This window comes from Myxine glutinosa, chromosome 1, assembly GCF_964187855.1.
Source record: "Myxine glutinosa chromosome 1, kmMyxGlut1.1, whole genome shotgun sequence".
NCBI lineage: Eukaryota > Metazoa > Chordata > Myxini > Myxiniformes > Myxinidae > Myxine > Myxine glutinosa.
The window spans coordinates 138,212,729-138,238,824 of record NC_136261.1 but is presented as its reverse complement, the minus strand read 5'-3'; the positions used below and the strand labels follow the sequence as shown (position 1 = coordinate 138,238,824).

Below are 26,096 nucleotides of genomic sequence, written 5' to 3'. Positions count from 1 at the left end.
ATGAATGAGACGTCGATGAAGAACGTAGACTTGAACAGGATGCAGCAGGAAAACGAATGAGACGGGCGAACGAGTCCGTTGACGAACGTCAATGCAATCTTGAACATCATGCAGCGAGAAAAAGAACGAGACGGGAGAACCGCACAGGATGCTGCTGCAACAACGATGAGGAGGGTTGGAGAGGACTGAGGAGCGAGGGGTTGGAGAGGAGTTTGGGGTTGGAGAGGACTGAGGAGCGAGGGGTTGGAGAGGAGTTAGGGGTTGGAGAGTGAGGAGCTAGGGGTTGGAGAGTGAGGAGCTAGGGGTTGGAGAGTGAGGAGCTAGGGGTTGGAGAGTGAGGAGCTAGGGGTTGGAGAGTGAGGAGCTAGGGGTTGGAGAGTGAGGAGCTAGGGGTTGGAGAGTGAGGAGCTAGGGGTTGGAGAGTGAGGAGCTAGGGGTTGGAGAGTGAGGAGCTAGGGGTTGGAGAGTGAGGAGCTAGGGGTTGGAGAGGAGCGAGGGGTTGGAGAGCGAGGAGCGAGGGTTGGAGTGTGAGGAGTTGGAGAGTGAGGAGCGAGGGGTTGGAGAGCGAGGAGTTGGAGAGTGAGGAACGAGGAGTTGGAGAGTGAGGAGCTAGGGGTTGGAGAGTGAGGAGCGAGGGGTTGGAGAGTGAGAAGCGAGGGTTTGGAGAGTGAGGAGCGAGGGGTTGGAGAGTGAGGAGCGAGGGGTTGGAGAGCGAGGAGCGAGGGGTTGGAGAGCGAGGAGCGAGGGGTTGGAGAGCGAGGAGCGAGGGGTTGGAGAGCGAGGAGCTAGGGGCTGGAGAGCTAGGGGCTGGAGAGCGAGGAGCTAGGGGCTGGAGAGCGAGGAGTTAGGGGTTGGAGAGCGAGGAGCTAGGAGTTGGAGAGCAAAGAGCTAGGGGGTGGAAAGTGAGGAGCTTGGGGTTGGAGAGCGAGAAATTGGAGAGGAGCGAGGGGTTGGAGAGTGAGGGGTGAGGATTTGGAGAGTGAGGAGCGAGGGGTTGGAGAGTGAGGAGCGAGGAGTTGGAGAGTGAGGAGCGAGGGGTTGGAGAGTGAGGGGTGAGGTGTTGGAGAGTGAGGAGCGAGGGGTTGGAGAGCGAGGAGCGAGGGGTTGGAGAGCGAGGAGCGAGGGGTTGGAGAGCGAGGAGCGAGGGGTTGGAGAGCGAGAAGCGAGGGGTTGGAGAGTGAGGGGTGAGGTGTTGGAGAGTGAGGAGCGAGGGGTTGGAGAGCGAGGAGCGAGGGATTGGAGAGCGAGGAGCGAGGGGTTGGAGAGCGAGGAGCGAGGGGTTGGAGAGCGAGAAGCGAGGGGTTAGAGAGCGAGGATCGAGGTGTTGGAGAACAAGGAGCTAGGGTTTGGAGAGCGAGGAGCTAGGGGTTGGAGAGCGAGGAGCTAGGGGTTGGAGAGCGAGGAGCTAGGGGTTGGAGAGCGAGGAGCTAGGGGTTGGAGAGCGAGGAGCGAGGGGTTGAGGAGCGAGGGGTTGGAGTGCGAGGAGCTAGGGGTTGGAGAGCGAGGAGCGAGGGGTTGGAGAGCGAGGCGCTAGGGGTTGGAGAGCGAGGAGCTAGGGTTGGAGAGCGAGGAGCGAGGGGTTGGAGAGCGAGAAGCGAGGGGTTAGAGAGCGAGGATCGAGGTGTTGGAGAACAAGGAGCTAGGGTTTGGAGAGCGAGGAGCTAGGGGTTGGAGAGCGAGGAGCTAGGGGTTGGAGAGCGAGGAGCTAGGGGTTGGAGAGCGAGGAGCTAGGGGTTGGAGAGCGAGGAGCGAGGGGTTGAGGAGCGAGGGGTTGGAGTGCGAGGAGCTAGGGGTTGGAGAGCGAGGAGCGAGGGGTTGGAGAGCGAGGCGCTAGGGGTTGGAGAGCGAGGAGCTAGGGGTTGGAGAGCGAGGAGCTTGGGGTTGGAGAGCGAGGAGCTTGGGGTTGGAGAGCGAGGAGCTTGGGGTTGGAGAGCGAGGAGCGAGGGGTTGCAGAGCGAGGAGCTAGGGGTTGCAGAGCGAGGAGCTAGGGGTTGGAGAGCGAGGAGCTAGGTGTTGGAGAGTGAGGAGCGAGGGGTTGGAGAGTGAGTAGCGAGGGGTTGGAGAGTGAGGAGCAAGGAGTTGGAGAGTGAGGGCCGATTGGAGCGGAGAGCGAGACCGATTGGAGCGGAGAGTGAGGGCCGATTGGAGAGGAGAGTGAGGAGCGATTGGAGAGGAGAGTGAGGAGCGATTGGAGAGGAGAGTGAGGAGCGATTGGAGGGGAGTGTGAGGGATTGGAGAGGAGTGTGAGGAAGTATTGGAGAGGAGTGTGAGGAAGTATTGGAGGGGAGTGTGAGGAGGTATTGGAGGGGAGTGTGAGGAGGTATTGGAGGGGAGTGTGAGGAGGTATTGGAGGGGTGTCTGGGGCGGTATTGGAGGGGAGTGTGAGGAGGTATTGGAGGGGAGTGTGAGGAGGTATTGGAGGGGAGTGTGAGGAGGTATTGGAGGGGAGTGTGAGGGGTATTGGAGGGGAGGAGGAGGAGGAGTGGGATTGGAGAGGCGTGAGGGTGGAGAGAGGAGAGTGTCAGGTGGAGAGGAGTGAGGGGTCACATATTATGTCAAATAAAAAATTGTGTTCATTACACCATTTCTGGATCTGATGAATTGCCAGTAACCATTTTGTAAAATTTAATGTGCAGCATCTAAATCAAGATGTCCAAATGTCACACACGTCCATGCCCGTGGGATTCCCACGGGTGACCCCACTAGTCTATATTATAATAGGCGAAGGTGATTCTGTCCGTCTGTCCGAGGGTGTGGCTTAGTCCGTTTGCAGAGTAGCTCCACCCATTCTTGGAGAGGCTTCATGCAAACAAATATCCACCATTTTATTACCTCGAATGGCTTTGAGGCCTGTTTAGTTAGGCCCATGCTGTCTTTCTCTCTCACACAGGTTTATTTCAATTCTAATTCGATATATCATTTCATTCTTAACAGTCACTAACATACTGTATGGCGGGCCATACTTTTTTTTTTTTGGAAATCAATCAAGAGGGGTGTTCATATTACGTATTTTGGTGTGTAGAACACAAATCTGAGGTTTTTAAAAATTCTGATAACCCTAACCTACATCAATTTGCAGTTGATTATTATTAAATTTTTGATTATTTTGCTATTCTTCTGGAAAAAAAAGAGACGTTTTTTATTTTGAAGTTAGGGCTTTTATTTTGGTAACTTCCTGTTGGGACGGCAGTCGTAGCCATCTTGTTGCTGAAAGCTCGATGTTGAGGAGGTTGGCAATCCTTATCCATCCGTCTTCTCTTCTCTTCTGATGGCATTGCCAGTAAGTACGTTTTTGATTAGGAACCTGAGGAACAAATGGATAATAATTTTAGGTTTTAAATTACCTTGTTTTATATTATATTTGTTAATTGATTTGTGTACGTACCTATTGCTAGCCTGAGTTACATGTGAAGGAAAATAGTGACCTGTGAAGTGAATATTTTGACGGTTTTCTGTAATACCTGTGTAATACCTTAATAGCTATCTGTAGTGGATACTTACCTGTGTATTATTGTTTTTATTTCAGTGTGAACTACTAAAAATGGCTCAAGTCAGAACAAGGATGAAATCAAGTTCTCATTTAAGTAATCTTGTTGGCACTGGGCAGGAGCTGTTGGTGTCTGAACTGCCAACTGTGAGGGATATCCTGAGGTATGGCATCTACTTGAGGGAGCAAAGTGAAGATGACAGGAGAAACTACCCAGTGGACCAGCTTGTGTCTGACATCTACCCTGGTCTGATTTGTCAGTGGAGCAAAGCTAATGCTCTTTTAAAGCCTCCTGTTATCAATGAAAAGGTGACCATTCCAAGCTCAAGGAGGTCTGGAATCAGGCAGTGAAGTTTTCTCTTGGGAAGGGCAAACTTGATGCCAAAGAGAGGTTCATTGTCAAATTAGACAAGTTATTTGATATTTTGACTTGCAAGTGTCAGATTACCAGTTGTGAGGGGGGAGGCTGTGAGGCCGGTGAGGGCTGTGTGATCCAAGTCCACATTAACTGTTCCTGCAGCAGAGAGAAAATGATTCCTGTGAAAGATCTTGCCTACATCAAGGGACAGAAAGAGAAGGTTGGAAGTAAAGGACCCCACCAAATGGGGAGCCCTGATCTGCCAGAGCACAAGAGACAGGTGAGGACATTGGAAAGGCAGGAAAAGAAAAAGAATGCAGAGAAAAGGAGAAGGAGCAAGGAGGAAAATGCTGCAGCAGCAGAGAAGGCAGTCAGGAAGGATGTTGAGAGATTTTTGTCAGATGGTGATGAGGATCTGGAATTGGAGAGAAGTGGTGCTGAAGATGAGTTTGTCACTGAAGTTGAGCTCTTCCCTAAAACTGACACTGAGCCTGCAGCTTCAGCAAAGGTCCAGAAAAACTATGATGAGATTCCAAACATTGCCCTTGCTCGTGTAAGGTATGGCATAGGGCTGAGGCCAACTGCAGCGATAGCAACTGCAGCTCTGATTGATGCAGGAATCATCACAGAAGACAATACAAGTAAAGTGATTGATAAGAACAAGGTCAATAGAGCACAGGAGAAGTTGATGACAGAGCTGGGGGAAGAGTTTGATGAGAAGTGCAGGGAGGAGGGGGGGATCTCCTGCATCCTCTTTGATGGGCGGATTGACCTGACCAATGTGATGATGGAAGCTGAGGGCAGTGACCAATCTTTTCCTGCAAAGATCAAGGAAGAACACTATAGTGTTGTTAGTGAGCCTGGTAGATACTATCTGTTCCGCTTTACCCCAGAGAAAGCAACTAAAGAGGAGTCACATGCGGAGCAGATTGCTAAGGTCCTGTTTGCCTGGCTGACAGAGAGGGGTTTTGATCAGACCTTGTGGGTCATTGGAGGAGACTCAACAAATGTCAACACTGGTGTGAAAGCTGGAGTAATGCGGAAGCTGGAGCTGGACCTGGGGAGAAAGCTGGTCTGGTTGGTGTGCAACCTGCACACTGGTGAACTTCCCCTGCGCCATCTCATTGTTCACCTTGATGGCCCTACTCTGTCAGACAACACATTTTCCGGGCCAATAGGAAAGCTCCTTGCTTCTGCTACAGACTTGGATATCAATCCAAACTTCACCCGGATCTTTGTTGGCCCTCCACTGATCAAGCTGTCTGACAAGGCCATTGAAGATCTCTCAACTGATCAACACTATGGCTATAAAATTGTCTGTGCAATCAGGGATGGAGTGCTTCCTGCAAGGCTGGCTCTAGTGGAGATTGGACCAGTAAACCACAGCCGCTGGCTCACCACAGCGAACAGACTTCTCAGGCTCTGGGTGTCAAAGCATGGACTGAAAGGAAAGAACCGGAGGAATCTGCAATTCATTGTGGAATTCATCATTGGAGTGTATTATCCATGTTGGTTCAACGTGAAAGTCAAGCACTCCTGGATCGAAGGGCCTAGGCACATCTTGTTTCAGCTGGACTGCCTCAAGTCCCAGAGGAAGGAGGTGCTGGACCTTGTGATGCCGACTGTGAGAAGATCTGCTTGGTATGCCCACAGTGAAGCCATCCTCCAAACACTGCTGTGCTCTGAGGATCAGAAGGAGAGGACTGAGGGGGTGGAGAGAATCCTGGCCATCAGGGGAGAGGGGGACCCAGACACTCAGCTGGGGGACTCCTCTGTCAGGACCAGAAAGACACCTGACATCAACTGTGATGCTTTCAGCATTGGTAACTTGATCAGCTGGTCAGAAGATGTGTCAGAGCCACCTCTCACCTGCTCCCTAAGCACCTCGGAGGTGAAGAACTTCATCAACACCCCCATGGAGGTGCTCAACTGGCCTTGCCACACACAAAGCATTGAGAGGGTTGTTAAAATGGTGACTGAGGCTTCTGCTAAGTACTTCTCACAGGAAAAGAGGGATGGAGGCATCAGGGCTCAGGAGACCAGCAGGAGGCTGATGTCCAAGAATGAGTCAAAGCAGGACTTTTGCAACCTGGTAAAGTTCAAGAAGTAAGGAGATTGATCTTTGTAATTGTAACCAGTGATATACATGCAGTTCACCTGTTAATAAATATGTATATTTGATTTGTTTGTGTCAATATGAATGATTTCCCTTATATCTTTTAATATCTTATAAAGGGGTTCGAAAGGGTAAAATTGGCAATTTAGAAATACAAATTGATGGAGGTTAGAGTTATCCTATCCAAAAAAAAAAACTCATATTTGAATTCCCCATACAAAAACATATAATATAGACACCCCTCATGTTAGGATTTCCTTCAGATTCATTTTGGCACCTGAGTAAGACCCGCCCTACGTAACATAGTGTTAGACTTGGTTGAAAAAAAACGGGAAGAGAATCCCAAGAAAGTTTCCGTTTATAGAACGAAATGATTTCTCCAAGGCCTGTAAACTAAAGCCCATTCATTGAGAGTCACCCTCACGATTTTATCTCGAATTCACCATCTGATTTAATTTTTATCGATGGTTTTAGACTCGGTGTCAGAAATAATTGAGAACATTCATGCACACACGGGAAATTACCGAGAGATATTTCTTGGTTTTTTTTTATTAGTTATGTGCGCATTCACTTTAAATAGGTTTATTTGAAATCTTTAATTTTCACAATGTAATTTACTTGCCATTTGTCATTTCATAATTACGAGACACTTCCTCTTGAGGATCGTGACAATTCATGCGTTGCGTGGAAACTTCCATTTCCAAAATGAATGCGACGGTCGATGAAGAACGCAGACTTGAACAGGATGTAGCAAGAAAACGAATGAGACGGGCGAACGAGTCCGTCGACGAACGTCAATGCAGACTTGAACCGGATGTAGCAAGAACCGCACAGAGACCGCACGAGACGGGAGAACCGCACAGAATGCTGCTGCAACAACGATGAGGAGGGTTGGAGAGGCGCGAGGGGTTGGAGAGCGAGGTGCTAGGGGTTGGAGAGTGAGGAGCAAGGGGTTGGAGAGTGAGGAGCCAGGGGTTGAGGAGCGAGGGGTTGGAGAGCGAGGAGATAGGGGTTGGAGAGCGAGGAGCTAGGGGTTGGAGAGTGAGGAGCAATGAGTTGGAGAGTGAGGGCCGATTGGAGCGGGAGTGAGGGCCGATTGGAGCGGAGAGTGAGGGCCAATTGGAGCGGAGAGTGAGGGCCGATTGGAGCGGAGAGTGAGGGCCGATTGGAGCGGAGAGTGAGGGCCGATTGGAGCGGAGAGTGAGGGCCGATTGGAGCGGAGAGTGGGGACCGATTGGAGCGGAGAGGCGTGTGAGGAGGTATTGGAGAGGAGTGTGAGGAGGTATTGCAGAGGAGTGTGATGAGGTATTGGAGAGCAGTGTGAGGAGGTATTGGAGAGGAGTGTGAGGGGTTGGAGAGGAGTGTGAGGGGTTGGAGAGGAGTGTGAGGGGTTGGAGAGGAGTGTGAGGGGTGGTGAGGGGTTGGAGAGGAGCGTGAGGGGTAGGAGAGGAGTGAGGGGTTGGAGAGGAGTGTGAGGGGTTGGCGAGGAGTGTGAGGGGTTGGCGAGGAGTGTGAGGGGTTGGCGAGGAGTGTGAGGGGTTGGCGAGGAGTGTGAGGGGTTGGCGAGGAGTGTGAGGAGTTGGCGAGGAGTGTGAGGGGTTGTAGAGGAGTATGAGGCGTTGTAGGGGAGTGTGAGGTGTTGTAGAGGAGTGTGAGGAGGTATTGGAGAGGGGTGCGAGGAGGTATTGGAGAGGGGTGCGAGGAGGTATTGGAGAGGAGTGCGAGGAGGTATTGGAGAGGAGTGCGAGGAGGTATTGGAGAGGAGTGCGAGGGGGTATTGGAGAGGAGTGCGAGGAGGTATTGGAGAGGAGTGCGAGGAGGTATTGGAGAGGAGTGCGAGGAGGTATTGGAGAGGAGTGCAAGGAGGTATTGGAGAGGAGTGCGAGGAGGTATTGGAGAGGAGTGCGAGGAGGTATTGGAGAGGAGTGCGAGGAGGTATTGGAGAGGAGTGTGAGGAGGTATTGGAGAGGAGTGCGAGGAGGTATTTGAGAGGAGTGCGAGGAGGTATTGGAGAGGAGTGCGAGGAGGTATTGGGGAGGAGTGCGAGGAGGTTTTGGAGAGGAGTGCGAGGAGGTTTTGGAGAGAAGTGCGAGGAGGTTTTGGAGAGGAGTGCGACGAGGTTTTGGAGAGGCGTGTGAGGAGGTATTGGAGAGGAGCGTGAGGAGGTATTGGTGAGGAGGTATTGGAGAGGAGTGTTCGGAGGTATTGGAGAGGAGTGTGAGGAGGAATTGGAGAGGAGTGTGAGGAGGTATTGGAGAGGAGTGTTCGGAGGTATTGGAGAGGACTGTGAGGAGGTATTGGAGAGCAGTGTGAGGTGTTGGAGGACCGTGAGGGGGTGTTGGAGAGGAGTGTGAGGAGGTTTTGGAGAAGAGTGTGAGGAGGTGTTGGAGAGGAGCGAGGGGTTGGAGAGTGAGGATCGATTGGAGAGGCGAGTGAGGAGCGATTGGAGAGGAGAGTGAGGAGCGATTTGAGAGGAGAGTGAGGCGCGATTGAAGAGGCGAGTGAGGCGCGATTGGAGGGGTGTATGAGGGATTGAAGACGAGTGTGAGGGATTTGAGAGGAGTGTGAGGGATTTGAGGTGTGTGAGGGATTGGAGAGGAGTGTGAGGGATTGGAGAGGAGTGTGAGTGATTGGAGAGGAGTGTGAGGGATTGGAGAGGAGTGTGAGGGATTGGAGAGTAGTGTGAGGGGTTGGAGAGGAGTGTGAGGGGTTGTAGAGGAGTGTGAGGGGTTGTAGAGGAGTGTGAAGGGTTGTAGAGGAGTGTGAGGGGTTTGGAGAGGAGTGTGAGGGTTTGGAGAGGAGTGTGAGGGGTTGGAGAGGAGTGTGAGGGGTTGGAGAGGAGTGTGAGGGGTTGGAGAGGAGTGTGAGGGGTTGGAGAGGAGTGTGAGGGGTTGTAGAGGAGTGTGAGGGGTTGTAGAGGAGTGTGAAGGGTTGTAGAGGAGTGTGAGGGGGTATTGGAGAGGAGTGCGAGGAGGTATTGGAGAGGAGTGCGAGGAGGTATTGGAGAGGAGTGCGAGGAGGTATTGGAGAGGAGTGCGAGGAGGTATTGGAGAGGAGTGCGAGGAGGTATTGGAGAGGAGTGCGAGGAGGTATTGGAGAGGAGTGCGAGGAGGTATTGGAGAGGAGTGCGAGGAGGTATTGGAGAGGAGTGCGAGGAGGTATTGGAGAGGAGTGCGAGGAGGTATTGGAGAGGAGTGCGAGGAGGTATTGGAGAGGAGTGCGAGGAGGTATTGGAGAGGAGTGCGAGGAGGTATTGGAGAGGAGTGCGAGGAGGTATTGGAGAGGAGTGCGAGGAGGTATTGGAGAGGAGTGCGAGGAGGTATTGGAGAGGAGTGCGAGGAGGTATTGGAGAGGAGTGCGAGGAGGTATTGGAGAGGAGTGCGAGGAGGTATTGGAGAGGAGTGCGAGGAGGTATTGGAGAGGAGTGCGAGGAGGTATTGGAGAGGAGTGTGAGGGGTATTGGAGAGGAGTGCGAGGAGGTATTGGAGAGGAGTGCGAGGAGGTATTGGAGAGGCGTGTGAGGAGGAGTGGCATTGGAGAGGAGTGTGAGGAGGAGTGGCATTGGAGAGGAGTGTGAGGAGGAGTGGCATTGGAGAGGAGTGTGAGGAGGAGTGGCATTGGAGAGGCGTGAGGGTGGAGAGGAGTGAGGGGTCACATATTAAGTGAAATAAATAAATTGTGTTCATTACACCATTTTAACCATTTTGTAAAATTGAATGTGCAGCACGTAAATCAAGATGTCCAAATGTCACACACGTCCATGCCCGTGGGATTCCCATGGGTGACCCCACTAGTATATATATATATTCTCCATAGGTGATCCTGTCTGTCTGTCCGGAGGAGTGGCTACACCCGGTCTGGGAGGGGCTTCAAAAACGAATATCTACCATTTTGTTGACTCGCATAGCTTTGAGGCCTCTTTTGTTAGGCTAACGGTGTCTTGCTCTCTCTCACAGTTTTATTTCAACTCTAATTCGATATCTCATTAATTTTGTCACAGTCGATAACATGGTATTCGACTCGGTTGAAAAAAAAACGGGAATAAAATTCGATGAAAGTTACCTTTTATAGAACAAAATGCATTTTCAAAGGCCTGTAGCATAAAGGCCATTCATTGAGTCACCCTCACGATTTTTTCTCGAATTTACCATCTGATTTCATTTTTATCGATGGTTTTCGACTCGGTTTCAGCAATATTTGAGAAAATAAACGCACACACGGGAATCGGGAAATTGCCGAGATATATTAAATAATCGCGGCTTTTCATGACTCGATATATCTTACACCGCCCAAGATGACACAGACGGGAAAATGCCGACATATTAAATAATCGGGGCTTTTTACGACTCGATATATCTTACACCAACCCAAGATGACACAGACAGGAAAATGCCAAGATATATTAAATAATCGCGGCTTTTCACGACTCGATAGATCTTACACCACCCACGATGACACAGACGGGAAAATGCCGAGATATATTAAATAATCGCGGATTTTTGCGGCTTGATATATCTTACACTGCCCAAGTACACAGACAGGAAATTGCCGAGATTTATGAAGAATTTGCGTCGGCCGTTTCCATCGTCACGATTAAATGTTTAACTTATACGTGTCAACAATTTGGGGAGAGGGGCAAAGCTTCGTTCATGTATCGCCACAGATGGCAAATTGCCTAGATATATTAAATAATCGTGGCTTTTCGCGGCTCGATATATCTTACACTGCCCAAGTACACAGACAGGAAATTGCCGAGATTTATGAAGAATTCACATCAGACATTTCCATAGTCACGATTAAATGTTTAACTTATACATAGTCAGCAATGTTGTGGGGGGGGGGGGGGCGAAGCTTCGTTCACGTATCGCTACAGATGGCAAATTGCCGAGATTGTATGTGTGTGTGTGTGTGTGTGTGTGTGTGTGGATGTGTGTGTGTGCGTGTGTGTGTGTGTGTGTGTGTGTGTGTGTGTGTGTGTGTATGTGTGTGTGGAGATGTATGTGTATGTGTGCGTGTGTGTCCGTGAATAAGAGAGACGGAATTGTGAAGAACAGAAATGAAAAAACGAGATGTGTGTGTGCGAACCACTCTCCCGTGTGTGTGTGAGCCACTGCCCCATGTGTTTGTGTGACACCCACTCCTCCGTGTGTGTGTGCATGACCCACTCCCGTGTGTGTGTGTGTGTGACCCACTCCCCCCCCCCCCGTGTGTGTGTGACCCACTCCCCCCCCTCCCCCCCATGTGTGTGACCCACTCCCCTGTGGGTGATGTACTCCCTGGTGCAGTGTGCGTGATGTGGGAGGGATGGGGGCGGAGAGGGAGAGGATTTGAGCTCTTGAAGTCACATTTTACATGAGATGTAATCACACATTTCAAACTGTATTTCCCATGTGCACGCACATGCATTCACATGTTATCAGAAGTAAATACATTGTGTAGATCACATCATTTGTGGATCTGATAAATTGCCAGTAACCAGTTTGTAAAACTGAATGTGCAGCATCAAACTCAAGATTTCCAAATGTCACACACGTCCATGCCCGTGGGATTCCCACGGGTCACCCCACAAGTATATCATGTTCTACATATTAAAGTAGCGGCAGTTTTGTGTCCGTTACGTCATTACGTCAATGATGTCATTACGACGGCTGACTGCACACTGACCGACATTTGAATTTACAACTTACAAGTATACCCACTCACTATGGGAGCTGCAGAAAGGGCAATTAATCTTTGGGATATATAGATTACAGTCGATCTATTGTCGGGTGTCAAGAACATTGGATGTGTGTGCATTTACCAAGTTTCTTGTGGAGAGATCGCCACGTGGTTAAAGCATTCGAGCAAGCACTCCATTCAAAACCCTTAAGGAACGGTTGGCTTGGCAAGCACTAGCTGGAAGCTTGGTAAATGAGCACACCTCCAACCTTTGTGTGGTATAAAGATTACAGTAGATCTTCGCTCAGTTCTGTAAGTAAAACTTACCTCATGGATGTCGAGATTCCTCCAAATTTCTTTGTTTAATTATAAACAGAATTAGTGACGGTTTGAAAAGCTAATAATATGTGTTTGTGGTTTATAATCTATCTATAATTCCAGTAATCTCTGTGTGTATGTATGTATGTATGTATGTATGTATGTATGTCTGTGACCGCTGTTTCTCGACAACCACGGGTCCAATATACTTTAAACTTGCCAGGTATATTGCTGGGGACCCGAGGATGTGCCTTTTCAAGGTTTCATATTAATCGGACAAGTAGTTACCGAGCTATGTCCAAAAAACGATTCAACCAATCAGAGAGCAGCGAGCTATCACGTGTGCCGAACGTGGCGAACAGACTCTGCCTCGGACGGCACATTTGAGAGGGTATTCATTTATTTCACGTTGGAAAACTATGTTGCCGTTAAACTATGTTTTAAAACTAAATAAAACTAATTTGCGATTCATCGTAACTGCGATTTGCGACCTTCCGGACAGTGAAGACTTCACTTCCGGCAGCCAATCACAGAACGCGTTGTTGCGAGCCGAGCCGAGCGCGTGCGCCATTACGGTTCGTAATTCGATTTCTTCCGGAGAAAATAATAATTTCTCGATTTCTTATGCGCATTATTTCTCCCAGAGCGAAGGGCGGAAGCGAAGAGCGTTGTTTTTTTTGTTTACGGGCGTACGGGCGGGGTAGAGCGTACGGGTAGCGTTTTTTTTTTTTTTTGGCAAGGAACGGGCACCCACGTACGAGCATGCCCTAGTACTTTACAAGTCCGGCAACGCCGCTGTTCGACTTTTGGTCTTGTTTTAATTATAAATTCATTGCCTCTCACCATTAATAGTGTTGGGAGGGGGGAGGTGGGGGGGGGTGGAGGGGGGAGGTGGGGGGGGAGGTGGGGTGAGGGGGAGGTGGGGGGGGGAGGGGGGAGGTGGGGTGGGGGGGGAGGGGTGGGGTGGGGGGGAGGGGGGTGTAACGTATTATTCCGACTTGTATTTGCATTGTTGTTGTGGTTTATCGGACGCGCTTATTCGTCAGACACGAGTGAATCATCACCGCGTCAATAAACGCGCTTTCCGCTTCCGGCACGATGGAGTCTGCTTGAGTTCGTTACATGGTGTCAGAAGTTCGTTGATATTCACGCCATAAGCCGCCATTCGTCTCCATAAATATGGCATCTCCGAACTTTGATCATCCCTCGATCGACTGGGAGAGTCTGGATCTCTACCAGGAGTTTTGCCGGTTCAGAAATCACGTCAGTTTTGTCTTGTCAGGGCCGCTCGCAGACATAATGAAGCCTCGTCAAGCAGGATGGCTCGGAACGTGGATCGGCGAACAAGGTCGTCAAATCTACCAAACTCTATCTTGGGAGGAAGGAGAGAAAGACGACCCGCAGGAAGTGCTGAACAAATTCCAGAACTATGTGCAGCCCAGAAAGAACAAAAGAGTTGCCAGACACCGACTGAAACAAAGGCGCCAGCGGAGTGGTGAGTCTTTTGATCATTTCATAAAAGATCTGAGGATAATTCTCATGGATTGCGATTACCAAGACCCAGACGACATAATCGTCGATTGCATCATTGATGGCAGCCATGATAAGAGGGTCCAAGAGAAATTACTCGATAGGGGTGAGGAGCTCTCACTAGCTAAAGCTATAGAAATTGGCCAACAGCTAGAGCTCTCGCAGAAACATATGAGAATAGTCCGAGATGAAGATGCTCTCATCTCAGCCCTCAGATCTGAAAACGAACGAACTCAACACCAGACTCAACGTTGTAAGAGCAAGCCTGATAGGCATACACAAGCCACCGAGCTGTTCAAAGCTGAGAATCGGTTTCGGAATGACGGTCCCTGCAGCAAATGTGGCCAGTCAGTGCACAGGCAAGCCAAGTGTCCAGCAATTAATTCTAGCTGCTCCTACTGCAAGAAGCCTGGTCACTGGTTTGCGGCGTGTCGGAAGAGACTGCGCGACCTAAAGTCCCTTGATGAGGAGACCAGTCTAGATCATGTAGATCTTCCTCAAGAACTCGTCAAGGAATCTGAAATTTTAAGGATCTCCGCTCTACAACCAAGCATCAATACGGCTACTCATGACAAGTGGGCACAGACCGTCACATTGCTGGGTCAGCCGACTCGGTTCCGGATTGACACGGGTGCAAGGTGCAACACACTAACACTCAACGACTACCAGTTAGTCCAGCACCTCGCAGGCGATCTACAATCGTCGCATAAAGTTCTTAAAACATACTCGAACCATACTATCCATCCTGTCGGTACCGTGACACTCCCTCTCTCTCACATAAACAAGACCGTTAGAGCCAGTTTTGAGGTCATTGACCTCGATCAGGAGAATGTAATGTCAGGCGCTACCTCGGAAGCCCTAGGCCTCATTGTCAAGCTCGATAAGTTGTCTCTTGTTCAGCCTCTAGTCAATGTGTCTCAGGAAGCAGTAATCTCTGAGTTTCCAGAAGTTGCCAAGACAACTGGAACTCTTCCCGGAACTTATCGGATCAAGCTTGTAGAAGGGTCACAGGGAGTAGTTCACGCTCCTCGCAGACAGCCTGCAGCATTGAGAGAGCAAATAGTTGACAAGCTACAAGAGATGGTCACCGAAGGTCACATCGCGAAGGTAGAACGACCGACTGAGTGGGTGAGTTCCATGGTAGTAGCTCTTCGCAACGGCAAAGTCCGCATCTGTATAGACCCCAAAGACTTAAACAAGTGCACAAAACGTGAGCACTACCCAACGAGAACTGTTCAGGAAGTTTTAGCTCAAATCCCTGGAGCCAAAGTATTTTCTGTGCTTGACGCCCGCAGTGGGTTCATGCAAATTCGCCTTGACGAGCCTTCTTCATTCTTGACCACGTTCAATACACCTGTAGGGAGATACCGCTGGCTGCGTCTCCCTTATGGATTGAGGTGCTCGCCGGAGATATTCCAGTGAATCATGGACCAGATGCTAGAAGGGATAGAATGGGCAACAGCGGTAATGGATGACATTTTAGTTGCTGGTCGTGACATCACCCACCACGACTGTGTACTGAAGCGAGTTATGCAACGAGCTACAAGTTATAACCTGCAACTAAACTTCCGAAAATGCCTCATCCGGCGAACCTCAGTCCCTTATGTAGGCCACCTGCTTACTGCAGAAGGAGTGCTACCAGATCCATTCAAGACGAAGGCAGTTGAGAAAATGCCACGTCCAACAGACAAACAAGGCGTCAAGCGTTCCCTTGGATTCGTTCAGTATTTAGGGAAGTTTATCCCCAACCTAAGTGACACAAGCAAGCCTCTCCGTGATCTCTGCAAGGCGGACGTGGAGTTCTCCTGGCAGTCAGCTCAGGAGCTGTCCTTCAAGAAGCTGAAGCAAGCATGTATTTCGGCCCCGGTCCTTCAGTACTACGATGTAAGTCAGCCAGTTGAAATACAAGCCGATGCCAGCCAAAACGCTGTAGGAGCCTGTTTGCTCCAGAATGGCAACCCTATAGCGTTCACATCACGCAGTATGACCGATACTGAGTGTCGCTACGCTATGATTGAGAAGGAAATGCTCTCAATCGTCCATGCAACAGAAGCATTTCACTACTATATCTTTGGAAAATCAGTAGTGGTATATAATGACCATAAACCCCTTGAGGAAATCTTCAAGAAGCCTCTCCTATCTTCTCCCATGCGTTTACAGCGTATGTTGCTCAAGCTTCAACGGTATGACTTGGAGGTTAACTACTGCCGTGGTTCTGAGATGGTGCTCCCCGACACATTGTCCCGTGCACCTCTACCGGACACCGACTCAGAAGCTGGGAAAGACCTTGAGCCTGTGAACATGTTCCAGTTCCTTGCGATCACGAGTGGGAAATACCTCGAAATCCAGGAAGCTACTCTGAGTCAAATGAGCCTTCTCTGCGGTGTCATTGCAAGTGGATGGCCTGACTCCCGAAAGGAAGTCCCAGCACAGGTCCGTCCGTACTTTGACTCCAGAACGCAATTGGCAGTCTCAGACAGTGTTGTCTACAAAGGCATGCGCCTTGTCATCCCGCCAAGCCTCAGACCCAGAATGCTGAGCTTGATTCATGAATCGCACCTCGGAGTGAACAAGTGTAAGCAGCGTGCTCGCGAGGTCATGTATTGGCCCTCAATGAACTCTGACATCGAAGAAACTGTACGGAATTGTTGCAAGTGTGCAGAGTATCAAAGCGCTCAGCAACGGGAGCCTCTCTTGCCGACTTACACGCCTGATCTTCCATTCATCGAAGTTGGAAGCGACGTTTTTGACTTCGAATCAAAGCAGTATTTGCTCACGGTCGATTATTACTCCAAGTTTGTGGAGGTGGATTGCCTCAAGGACATTACAGCTCGCTCTGTAATCGAAGCTCTCAAGCAGCAGTTTTGTCGACATGGTATTCCAGAGAAGCTGCGAAGCGATTCCGGAAGTCAGTACACGTCAGAGGAATTTTCTCAGTTTTGCAAAGAATATGGCATAACTCATGACATTGTGTCCCCCAAGCACCAACGTGCCAATGGAGCGGCAGAAAGAGCGATCCAGACAGTGAAAAGGCTCTGGAAGAAGTCAGCAGATAAGTACTTAGCCCTGCTAGACTACCGCACCACTCCACTTGAAGGAATAAACTTGTCCCCGGCTCAGCTCCTAATGGGAAGACGCCCCAGAAACACACTGCCTTGCAACCGCACTCTTCTCATGCCTGCGCGGTATGACCATCACCTTGTGAGATCACGCCTTGACACACAGAAGGAGAAACAAAAATACTATCATGACAAGCCATCTATGTCAGATTTGCCACCGCTCCAGCCGGGAGACAGTGTTAGGATGTTGCCAAACCCGGAGGCCAGGCATTGGATTCCGGCTGTAGTTGAGGCGCGCCACAACAGCCCCCGGTCATATTTGCTGAGGACCCCAAACAATGTGTACCGGCGTAACAGGCTCCATCTCCGCAGAGTGCCTCATTCAGCCAATGTTGGCCCGGTGGGAAGTCAGCCACTCTCTCGCTTTTACTCTTCCCAGGACATGAGGGACTTCCCTGATCCCACCACTCAACAGGACACCCCAGTGGGGAACTGCTGCAAGTCCCCAAGTCCAAGTGAGCAAGCATCTGAATCCCAAAGTCTCCCAACAGTGTCATCGCCTCGAGCCACTGCATCTCCCAGAAATACCAAGTTCATCACAAGGAGCGGCAGAGCGGTTAACCCTCCCAGACGTCTGGATCTTTAAATTTAAATCAATTGATTCACGTGATCTGAATGTGATGCTGTTTGTTAATTAATTCAGTGTAAGTTTTACTTTATAGAGTTATTTGCTTTGCTGGTTTCCTTTAAAGTGGCTTCCTTGAAAGAAAGGAGGATGTAACGTATTATTCTGACTTGTATTTGCATTGTTGTTGTGGTTTATCGGACGCGCTTATTCGTCAGACACGAGTGAATCATCACCGCGTCAATAAACGCGCTTTCCGCTTCCGGCACGATGGAGTCTGCTTGAGTTCGTTACAGGGGGAGATGGGGTGGGGTGGGGGGGAGGGGGGAGATGGGGTGGGGGGGAGGGGTGGGGGGGGGGAGGGGAGGGGTGGGGTGGGGGGGGGAGGGGAGGGCGTGGGGTGGGGGTGGATGGTGAGGGAGGGTGAGGGGTTTCAGTGTCACTTGTGTTTTTTCTTTTAAATAAACTTAAGTTTGAATTACATCCGACTGTTTGTTGGACATCAATCAATCAAATAACCTTTCATTTGTGACAATGCCAAGTCCAAATCCAACGCAGTAAAGTCACATGTCATGGTTTGATTCCCAAGTACAACAAGCATTACGCCTGGGCTCCCCGTTGGTGAAGTGATGTGAGTTGACAAAGTGGAAGACGCAAGGCGGCCATCTCGAATTTTGACGTGGAGACCCAATTTTCAATAGCGTTCTCCCTTATGCGTAGATACACCCACACACCAGATTATAAGTTAGTAGTTTGTTTATTTTTCAAGATATTTCGCTCACAAGGTCAGACATATATATGGTGGCGGCCATCTTGGATTTTGACGTGGCGACCCAATTTTCAATAGCGTTCTTCGTTATGCGTAGATACACCCACACACCAGATTAGAAGTTAGTAGTTCGTTTATTTTTCAAGATATTTCGCTCACAAGGTTCAGACATATATATGGCGGCGACCATCTTGGATTTTGACGTGGGTTGCACCCACACACCAAATTATAATTCGGTCCTTCGCTTATGCACGCACGCACGCACGCAGGTACGCACGCAGGCACGCACGGACGAACGAACGGACGCACGCACCGATGGACGCACGGACGGACGCACACACGGACGGAGGGGAAAACCATAGTCCCCCTTTCGCTCCGCGGGGCGACGGGGGACAATTATTCACGAGCATGAATGCGGGATTCCTCATCTACCCCACCTCCCAACGACACTGCCTCAACCTCTTCTCTCCACCAACTCCTTCCTTCCACCCACTTTATAGCCACAACCTTTTTGGTGGGTAGGGAGGGGGGGGGAGGGAGCTTCCTGCTTACACTTTCACTGCCTTCTCGAGGTTCCCGCTTTCAAAACGTGCTTCAAAGAGCAACGTCTCATCGTCTCCATGCAGTTCTACTGCAGCTTGGCATAGTGAGCCCTTGCTGCAACCAGTGCGCAAACCTTTGAAGTATGGTTCCTTTGATGCTGCAAGTGTGAATGGGAACAAGAGGTGTTGGAGGCTTGTTCATTTGGACCCAGTGTTGAAGAATCATCACGTGAAAATTCAACTATCACAGATCAGTTTCACTTAATAAGCCAAAACTTCAATATCTTAAAATAAAAAAGATGAAAATGAAAACATTACTTTGATCAGCTTTATACACCACAGTGCCACCTTGTTCCCCCAGACATTGAGGAGTTGCCTCTTTTTTAGTGTTCACGTACAGCGGCTCAGGTTGTGGAGGGTGCCACTCTGCAATAGAACACAGCAATCTGCAAATACATAGCTTTATACGTACCAGAAAATACTCAAATACAGTGTAGTCACTGTCTTCTGTGGACATCTATCTACAGATTCTGTTTTGAGGGCAAAGATGGAATGAAAAACAAAATGACCTTTTTTATCCTTTTTCTTTTTCTTTTTTTTACAAATGGAAAAGGCATACATATTTGTATTTACTTATACAGTCGTGGCCAAAAATATAGGCACCCTTGCACCTTTTTCAAATAACTCACAATTTTCTTGAAAAATAAGTTGAAATTGACAAAAGTATTTGGTCTCCACAATTCTTTATTTCACTGTTAATATTACAGAACCTTTGTTTTTGATTCAGAACTTAATATATCCTTTTAAATCAGAAAATAAAAAGAAATGGCATTGACAAAATTATTGACACCCGAAACGTAATATTTGGTAGCACAGCCTTTGGACAAAATAACTGCAGTCAAGCGCTTCCTGTAGCCATGAATGGGCTTCCAACACCTCTCTACTGGCAGTTTGATCCACTCTTCTTGTGCAAACTGCTCCGTTCTCCCAGATTTGAAGGGTGCCTTCTCCCAACTGCTGTTTTCAGATCTCCCCACAGGTGTTCAATGGGATTTAGAGCTGGACTCATTGCTGGCCACTTTAGAACAGTCCAGCGTTTTGTCTTGAACCATTCCTGGGTACCTTTTGAAGTGTGTATGGGGTCATTGTCCTGCTGCAACACCCATGACCTTCGATGGAGACCCAGCTTTCTGTCAATGGGTTGAACATTGCGCTCCAAAATGCCTTCGTAATCTCCTGATTTCATGATACCATGCAAACATTCAAGGCACCCAGTGGCAGAGGCAGCACAGCAACCCCAAACATTACTGAACCTCCTCCATGTTTGACTGTAGGGAAGGTGTTCTTTTCTTTGAAGGTTTCATTTTGTTTTCTGTAAACATAGAGATGATGTGCTTCACCACAAAGCTCTAATTTGGTCTCATCTGCCCACAGGACATTCTCCCAGAAGGATTTTGGCTTGTTCAGGAGTGTTTTGGCAAACTCCAGTCGGGCTTTCTCAGCAGTGGGGTCCTCCAGGGTCTCCTACCATAGAACCCCGTTGAATTGAGTTGGTGACGGATGGCACGAGTTGAAACTGTCGTACCTTGTGTCTGAAGGTCAGCTTGAATCGGTTTGGCAGTTGAATGAGGTGCTTTCTCCACCATTTCAACAATCCTTTGCTGCAATCTTCAATCAAGTTTTCTCTTGCGGCCATGTCCAGGAAGGTTGGCTACAGTGCCATGGACATTAAACTTCCTGATAACATTGCGTACGGTGGACACAGGAACATCAAGGTCTCTGGAGATGGACTTGTAGCCTAGAGATTGTCCATGCTTGGCTACAATCTTGTGTCTGACCTCCTCAGCGAATTCTGTGGTTTTCTTTCTTTTCTCCATGCTCATTGCGGTACACACAGTGACACAAAACAGCAGAATGACTCCTTTTCTCTATTAAAACTTGTTGAATGAATGATTTTTATATTGCAGACACCTGCATCTCACCACAGGTGAGTTAAATTCCAAAGTAAAGGATAATCACCTGCTTGAAATGTAATTATTTCTAACATCTTCTAAAAGGTGCCAATAACATTGTCCAGGTCATTGAAGGATTTCTGTGCGGAATAAGCTAAGATTTAGTAATATTTTCAGCTTTTTTGGTTTTGTTCCACTGCAAACCAAAGAAATACATTCACTACATGATCAAAAGTAGGTGGACACCCGAACATCACACATCTCATTCCAAAATCATGGGCATTAATATGGAGTTGGTCCCCCCTGTACTGCTATAACAACCTCTACTCTTCTGGGAAGGCTTTCCACTAGATGTTGGAACATTGCTGCGGGGATTTGCTTCCATTCAGTCACAAGAGCATTAGTGAGGTCGGCCACTGATGTTGGGCAATTAGGCCTGGCTCGCATTCAGCTTTCCAATTCATCCCAAAAGTGTTCGATGGGGTTGAGGTCAGGGCTCTGTGCAGGCCAGTCAAGTTCTTTCACACTGATCTCGACAAACCATTTCTGTATGGACCTCGCTTTGTGCATGGGGGCATTGTCATGCTGAAACAGGAAAGGGCCTCCCCCAAACTGTTGCCACAAAGTTGGAAGCACACAATCGTGTATAATGTCATTGTATGCTGTAGTGTTAAGATTTCCCTTCACTAGAACTAAGGGGCCTAGTCCAAATTGTGCCTCCTCCACCAAACTTTACAGTTGGCCTCTATGCATTCTGGCAGGTAGCGTTCTCCTGGCATCCGCCAAACCTGGATTAGTCCGTCGGACTGCCAGATGGTGAAGCGTGATTCATCACTCCAGAGAACGTGTTTCCACTGCTCCATAGTCCAATGGTAACGAGCTTTGCACCACTCCAGCCGACGCTTAGCATTGTGCATGATCTTAGGTTTGTGTGCGGCTGCTCAGCCATGGAACCCCATTTCATGAAGCTCCCGACAAACAGTTGTTGTGCTGACGTTGCTTCCAGAAGCAGTTTGGAACTTGGCAGTGAGTGTTGCAACCGAGGACAGACGATTTTTATGCGCTACGTGCTTCAGCACTCGGCGGTCCCGTTCTGTGAGCTTGTGTGACCTACCACTTCGTGGCTGAGCTGTTGTTGCTCCTCGACGTTTCCACTTCCCAATAACAGCACTTACAGGTGACCGGGGCAGCTCTAACAGGGCAGAAATTTGACGAACTGACTTGTTGGAAAGGTGGCATCCTATGACGGTGCCACATTGAAAGTCACTGAGCTCTTCAGTACGACCCATTCTTCTGCCAATATTTGTCTATGGAGATTGCACGGCTGTGTGCTTGATTATATATACCTTTCAGAAATGGGTGTGGCTGAAATAGCCGAATCCACTAATTAGAAGGGGTGTCCGCATACCATTGGTCATGTAGTGTATGTGGATACCAAGAGATTTTTTTATTTCAACAATTTTCTGGAAGAAATGGTGCTTTATTTGAAAAAAGGGCAAGGATGCCAATATTTTTGGCCACGACTGTAGATACCTTAACACATAATGTATTATGCCACCGAAATACAGTAATTGCATCACACAATTAGAACGGCACTCAGTCGAGAGCATACCTCCACCAGGTAAACAGTTTACGTTTTGTATCCCACTGAAAGGTCATATCTGTATCCAGACCTGAGCCAAAATCGAATCAGCTTGTTCTTGCCACCTAACCAATTTATGCGCCGAGTTTTGTAATAACTCGTCCATGTCAGAACTCGTCCATAACTTTTTGAGACATCCTGCTATGTAGAGTATGTGCTCTACCGAGTGCCATTCTAATTTTACATGTACAGGAACTTAATTTTATGTTCAACTCAAGGTAAATTGACTCATCATGCCTGTGCCACATCTACACCCCAAACCCAACCCAATATCAAAATTCACAAGCGCACTTACGCTCAATTCTCCCATTACACTAACCCGACCCACACCACAAACCCAATTCAACCCAACATCTACTTGAAGGGAGGAGGAAGACGAACAGCCGGGATGGCAAGAACAACAAGGTACATCAATCACAGACAGGCCAACACAACATACACTACCGGTCAAAAGTTTCAGAACACCTCAATGTTTGGGAATCCGTGTTTGGGTAGTTGCCTCTGAATAAGACCGTTTTGGCCATCCGTGACTCTGGTGTTAACCGGAGTTGCGCGACAACTGGTAGTCAGGAGTGGGATACAAACTTTTTGACAACAGACAACTGTTGTCAGGTAGTGGGATTGAACCCCGAATCAAATTGGTGTCAAGGAGTGGAGAATTTGGAAACAAATTTTTTTGTAGTCGGAGGCGATAAAATTTGCATATTCGATTGGGCGAGAAGACGATGACTGCGCGTCATTAAATTTAATTTCATCCAGGTTGGAAAAGCCACGCGGGAAAGCGACCTCCTTTATGGAGCAGGAGGTGAGCGGTATAGAAGAAGGGATGGAAGATGCAGGAATTCTTGGGAGTGAGTCGGAAGTAGAGGGGGTAGAGGGTCGTGTCGGAACTTCCCCTGCCGTCGGGACGGCCCCGATAAACGACCAGATGTTGGATCGATTGCTTAGGCGTTAGGGAGATGAGGGCTCAGAATCAGCAAATGAGTGAGCGATTGGGAAATCAAATTGGGGGATTGAAAAATGAGATGGGAGAAATGAAAAACAAAATGGATGCCCATTATGAGCGAATGGGAAATATAATTGATGAATGGACGAGTGAGTTGAAGAAAGAACAAAAGAATGATTTACTTGGGGCACAGGAGAAGCCAAAGGTGGCAGAATTTGAATCAGAAAGGGGGGAAGGCAAATTGGGGATTGCGCCAGGAACGGCATGTGAACAGGTAAACGGGGAGTGCTCACAGGTGAGCGTGGAGTGCCAAGAGGTGAAGGGAGAATTAAATGGTAATGGGGAATGTTTTCCACCTGCTGGCCTGGTTGTGTATCGGGACCGGGTGGATGCCACAACACCCCAACCGGGGGATGAATTCGGAATGGTGCAGCACCAGGGCAGTGGTGCAGAGCAAGAGGGGGTAACATTATTGGGAGTCCGTGTAATGGAGCCGGATCGGGTATTTATTGGGGATATTGGGGAAGACCTGTCGGAGCCGGGAATTGATGGGGGATGATGTGATTCAGCTGTTGGGGACCTGGGACACTGGGACAGTCCCATGAAGGTAGAGGTTGACCGGGCCCAAAGGAGCCTGGGTGATGAGGTGAGTTGGTCCGAGGAGGTGGTTGAGGTCACCAAGGGGACCCTCACCATGCATTCTGATTGGGCAACGGAGGCTCCGAAATTGGACAACCAGTTGGGGGAGTGTGTTGGCTCTGGGCTGGATTTGGATCTTGGAGGATCGGGAGATAGAGCCTCGGACAATTTGGTCCCCATAGGGAATGTGGACCAGCTGCAGGGAGGGGCAGAACAACCCGAGGGAGTTGTTACCTGCAGCTGCGGTTTGGGACAGGAGATGAAAATTTTTAAAAGGAAATTTAAAATTACATGGAAATGGGAAATGGATTTGGCACAGCCATGGAGGGAGTTGGTCCCCAGGCTGCAGGGTTTGGACATGGCGAGGTCATTGGGATCGGCCTCGGGAAAAAGTTGCCCCTTTCAAAATTTTGTCATGCCAGCCAGCTGGGGGGCTGTGCTGGCGAGATTTGGACGTGGGGTCCAGCTATGGGTGGCATGGTACGACCTGGGCCCCACGGGGGGTCTGGTGGAGTGTGGCGTCCCTTGTCCGTCGGGGCGCCGTCCGGGCGTGTGGCTCGGGCCGGCAGGGTCACCGGACCCTGGTGGGGGTTAAGACCTCCAGGGGGGTCCGAGGTGGTTTCTCAAGCCTAGGATGGCAAATATTGAGGACCTCAAGGGGGAGGTATTGTGGATCACGCTTTGGTGGTGGCACTGCGGACGGCCAGCTTGGGCCTGATGTAGTGACCACCCGGGCATGCGGCCTGACACCCTCTCCCTGAGACTCTGGGACAGCCAGCATGTGGTGACCCGACATACTGTGCTGGGCCATGGACGCGGGTCGATCCGCATGGACAGGGATGGAGATAGCCTGCCGGACAACCATTGGGGCATCTGTAGAACATGATGGTGAGAATGACCTTCCACAGATGCTCCGTTATGATTTATGGACTCTCAGGTTGGGAAGAGAGCCATGGGGATGTGAATCGGGAATGTGTAACGAGCCGAGCATATGGGCTATGCTCGGCTGGCATGTGTATGGTAAAGCATCTTTCTTTAGTGAGTTTACGAAAATGTGAAAAATGTTTGGCATGAGTAATCTGTGGGTTAGATGTAAATTTAAGGGTGAATTTTGTGAAGAGAAATGGTGGACACTGTATCGTGACACCATTATTGATCCAGGTGTGTTAGACCAAAGTGTTGGAGGCTGTGATAAAATTGATAGGGTAGCCGGACACAGCTTCAACTGGTTGCGGGGGCCACTGTGCTGATATTTGGGACACGGAGTCATGGGGATGTAGTTGTGTAGTTGAGGGTCAACGTGGTGCTATGGGTGTCCGAGGTGTGTAGACCATGTCTTCTGGGTGGGTCTCCTGGTGGAGCATGGCTGTCGACTGGACCTTGGTGTGGTCAAGTGTGGGTGAGCACTGGGGGGGCTGCGGTTCTGTAGTCGGACTGGGGGATGATGTGGAGGTGCAGGGGACGTGGCTGTAGGGATGCCACTCACTGCGACCGTGCCCCCCAGGGCCGAGGTTGTGCGTGCGGTAGTGTGTGCGGTAGTGTGTTTTTGGCAGCAGGTGCTCACCACATTGGCCAGCTGGGGCTGGTGCAACCGTGTTCCTCGTAGGGGGGCTGAAGGATGGATGGTGGGTCGCACCCTTATGGACACTCACGGGCCATGTTGGCGTTTTGACTGCTCACCTTGTCCCGATGACCCTTGCACAGTAGAGGTGCAGAGCTGTCGTGGCCACAGGTAGTTGTGTAGTGATGATCACCGTTGGATGCGGACCCACATGCCTGCCAGTATTAGTCTACTTGCCAAGCCTATAGAGCCCTCTTGCGAACCCGGAAATGTTGAGTACCCCAACTCTTTAAGTTAGAAATGTACAGTATGGGTCCCCAGCACTTAGAAACTGCCGGATGCTAACTTGCATATGTTGGGCAATTAGCAAAATTAGCATTAATAGCATTAACCCTATCAAACATAGGCCTGGGACACTGAAATTTCTGTTTCGCTCTATTGCTCCGTTTGAATGCTACAGGAAAACTCCCATCCACTCACCATAGAGACCGCGACCCTCCACCATATCATAAATGGCCAGGTGGCAGATGAAAAGGTGAATGTGCAAGATGCATTGAAGATCGGACAGGACATGAGCACACTGTTCTCTTCATCACTTCCTGAGAGATTTCATGCACCCATCTCAAATAAGGTGGTGACAATGACATTCACCAAAAAAAGAGTGAAGGTCAATGCGAAGATCATATGTGACCTTGAGGCGTTGTTTGCTCGGCTGCTGGTGGTGGGGAGCAAGAGAAGAATGGAGCTCTCTGCCCTCTGACTACGAGCTCGGCCCGGTCCCTGCATCCATCATCGATGAGTATGGATGCCTCAGGAAGGGTAACAAGTCTGTGATCGTCCAGCATCTTGGAATCCTTGCCCCCAATCCCCACCCACCACATGTTGTACTCATTG

The 26,096-nt window shown here is 49.4% G+C and overlaps 1 protein-coding gene across 1 annotated transcript in view; it reads right to left on the bottom strand.

Moving 5' to 3' along the window:
- Positions 1 to 24,452, bottom strand: part of AGBL3 (AGBL carboxypeptidase 3) — a 96,183-nt gene extending 71,731 nt beyond the window's left edge. The window contains exons 1-3 of the mRNA XM_078769995.1: positions 24,440 to 24,452; positions 18,781 to 18,888; positions 18,473 to 18,620 (exon numbers count right to left, since the gene is read on the bottom strand). Coding sequence (XP_078626121.1) covers positions 18,473 to 18,620; positions 18,781 to 18,888; positions 24,440 to 24,452 — 269 coding nt within the window. The remainder of the gene's footprint in view (positions 1 to 18,472; positions 18,621 to 18,780; positions 18,889 to 24,439) is intronic.
- Between the last annotated feature and the right edge of the window lie 1,644 nt (positions 24,453 to 26,096).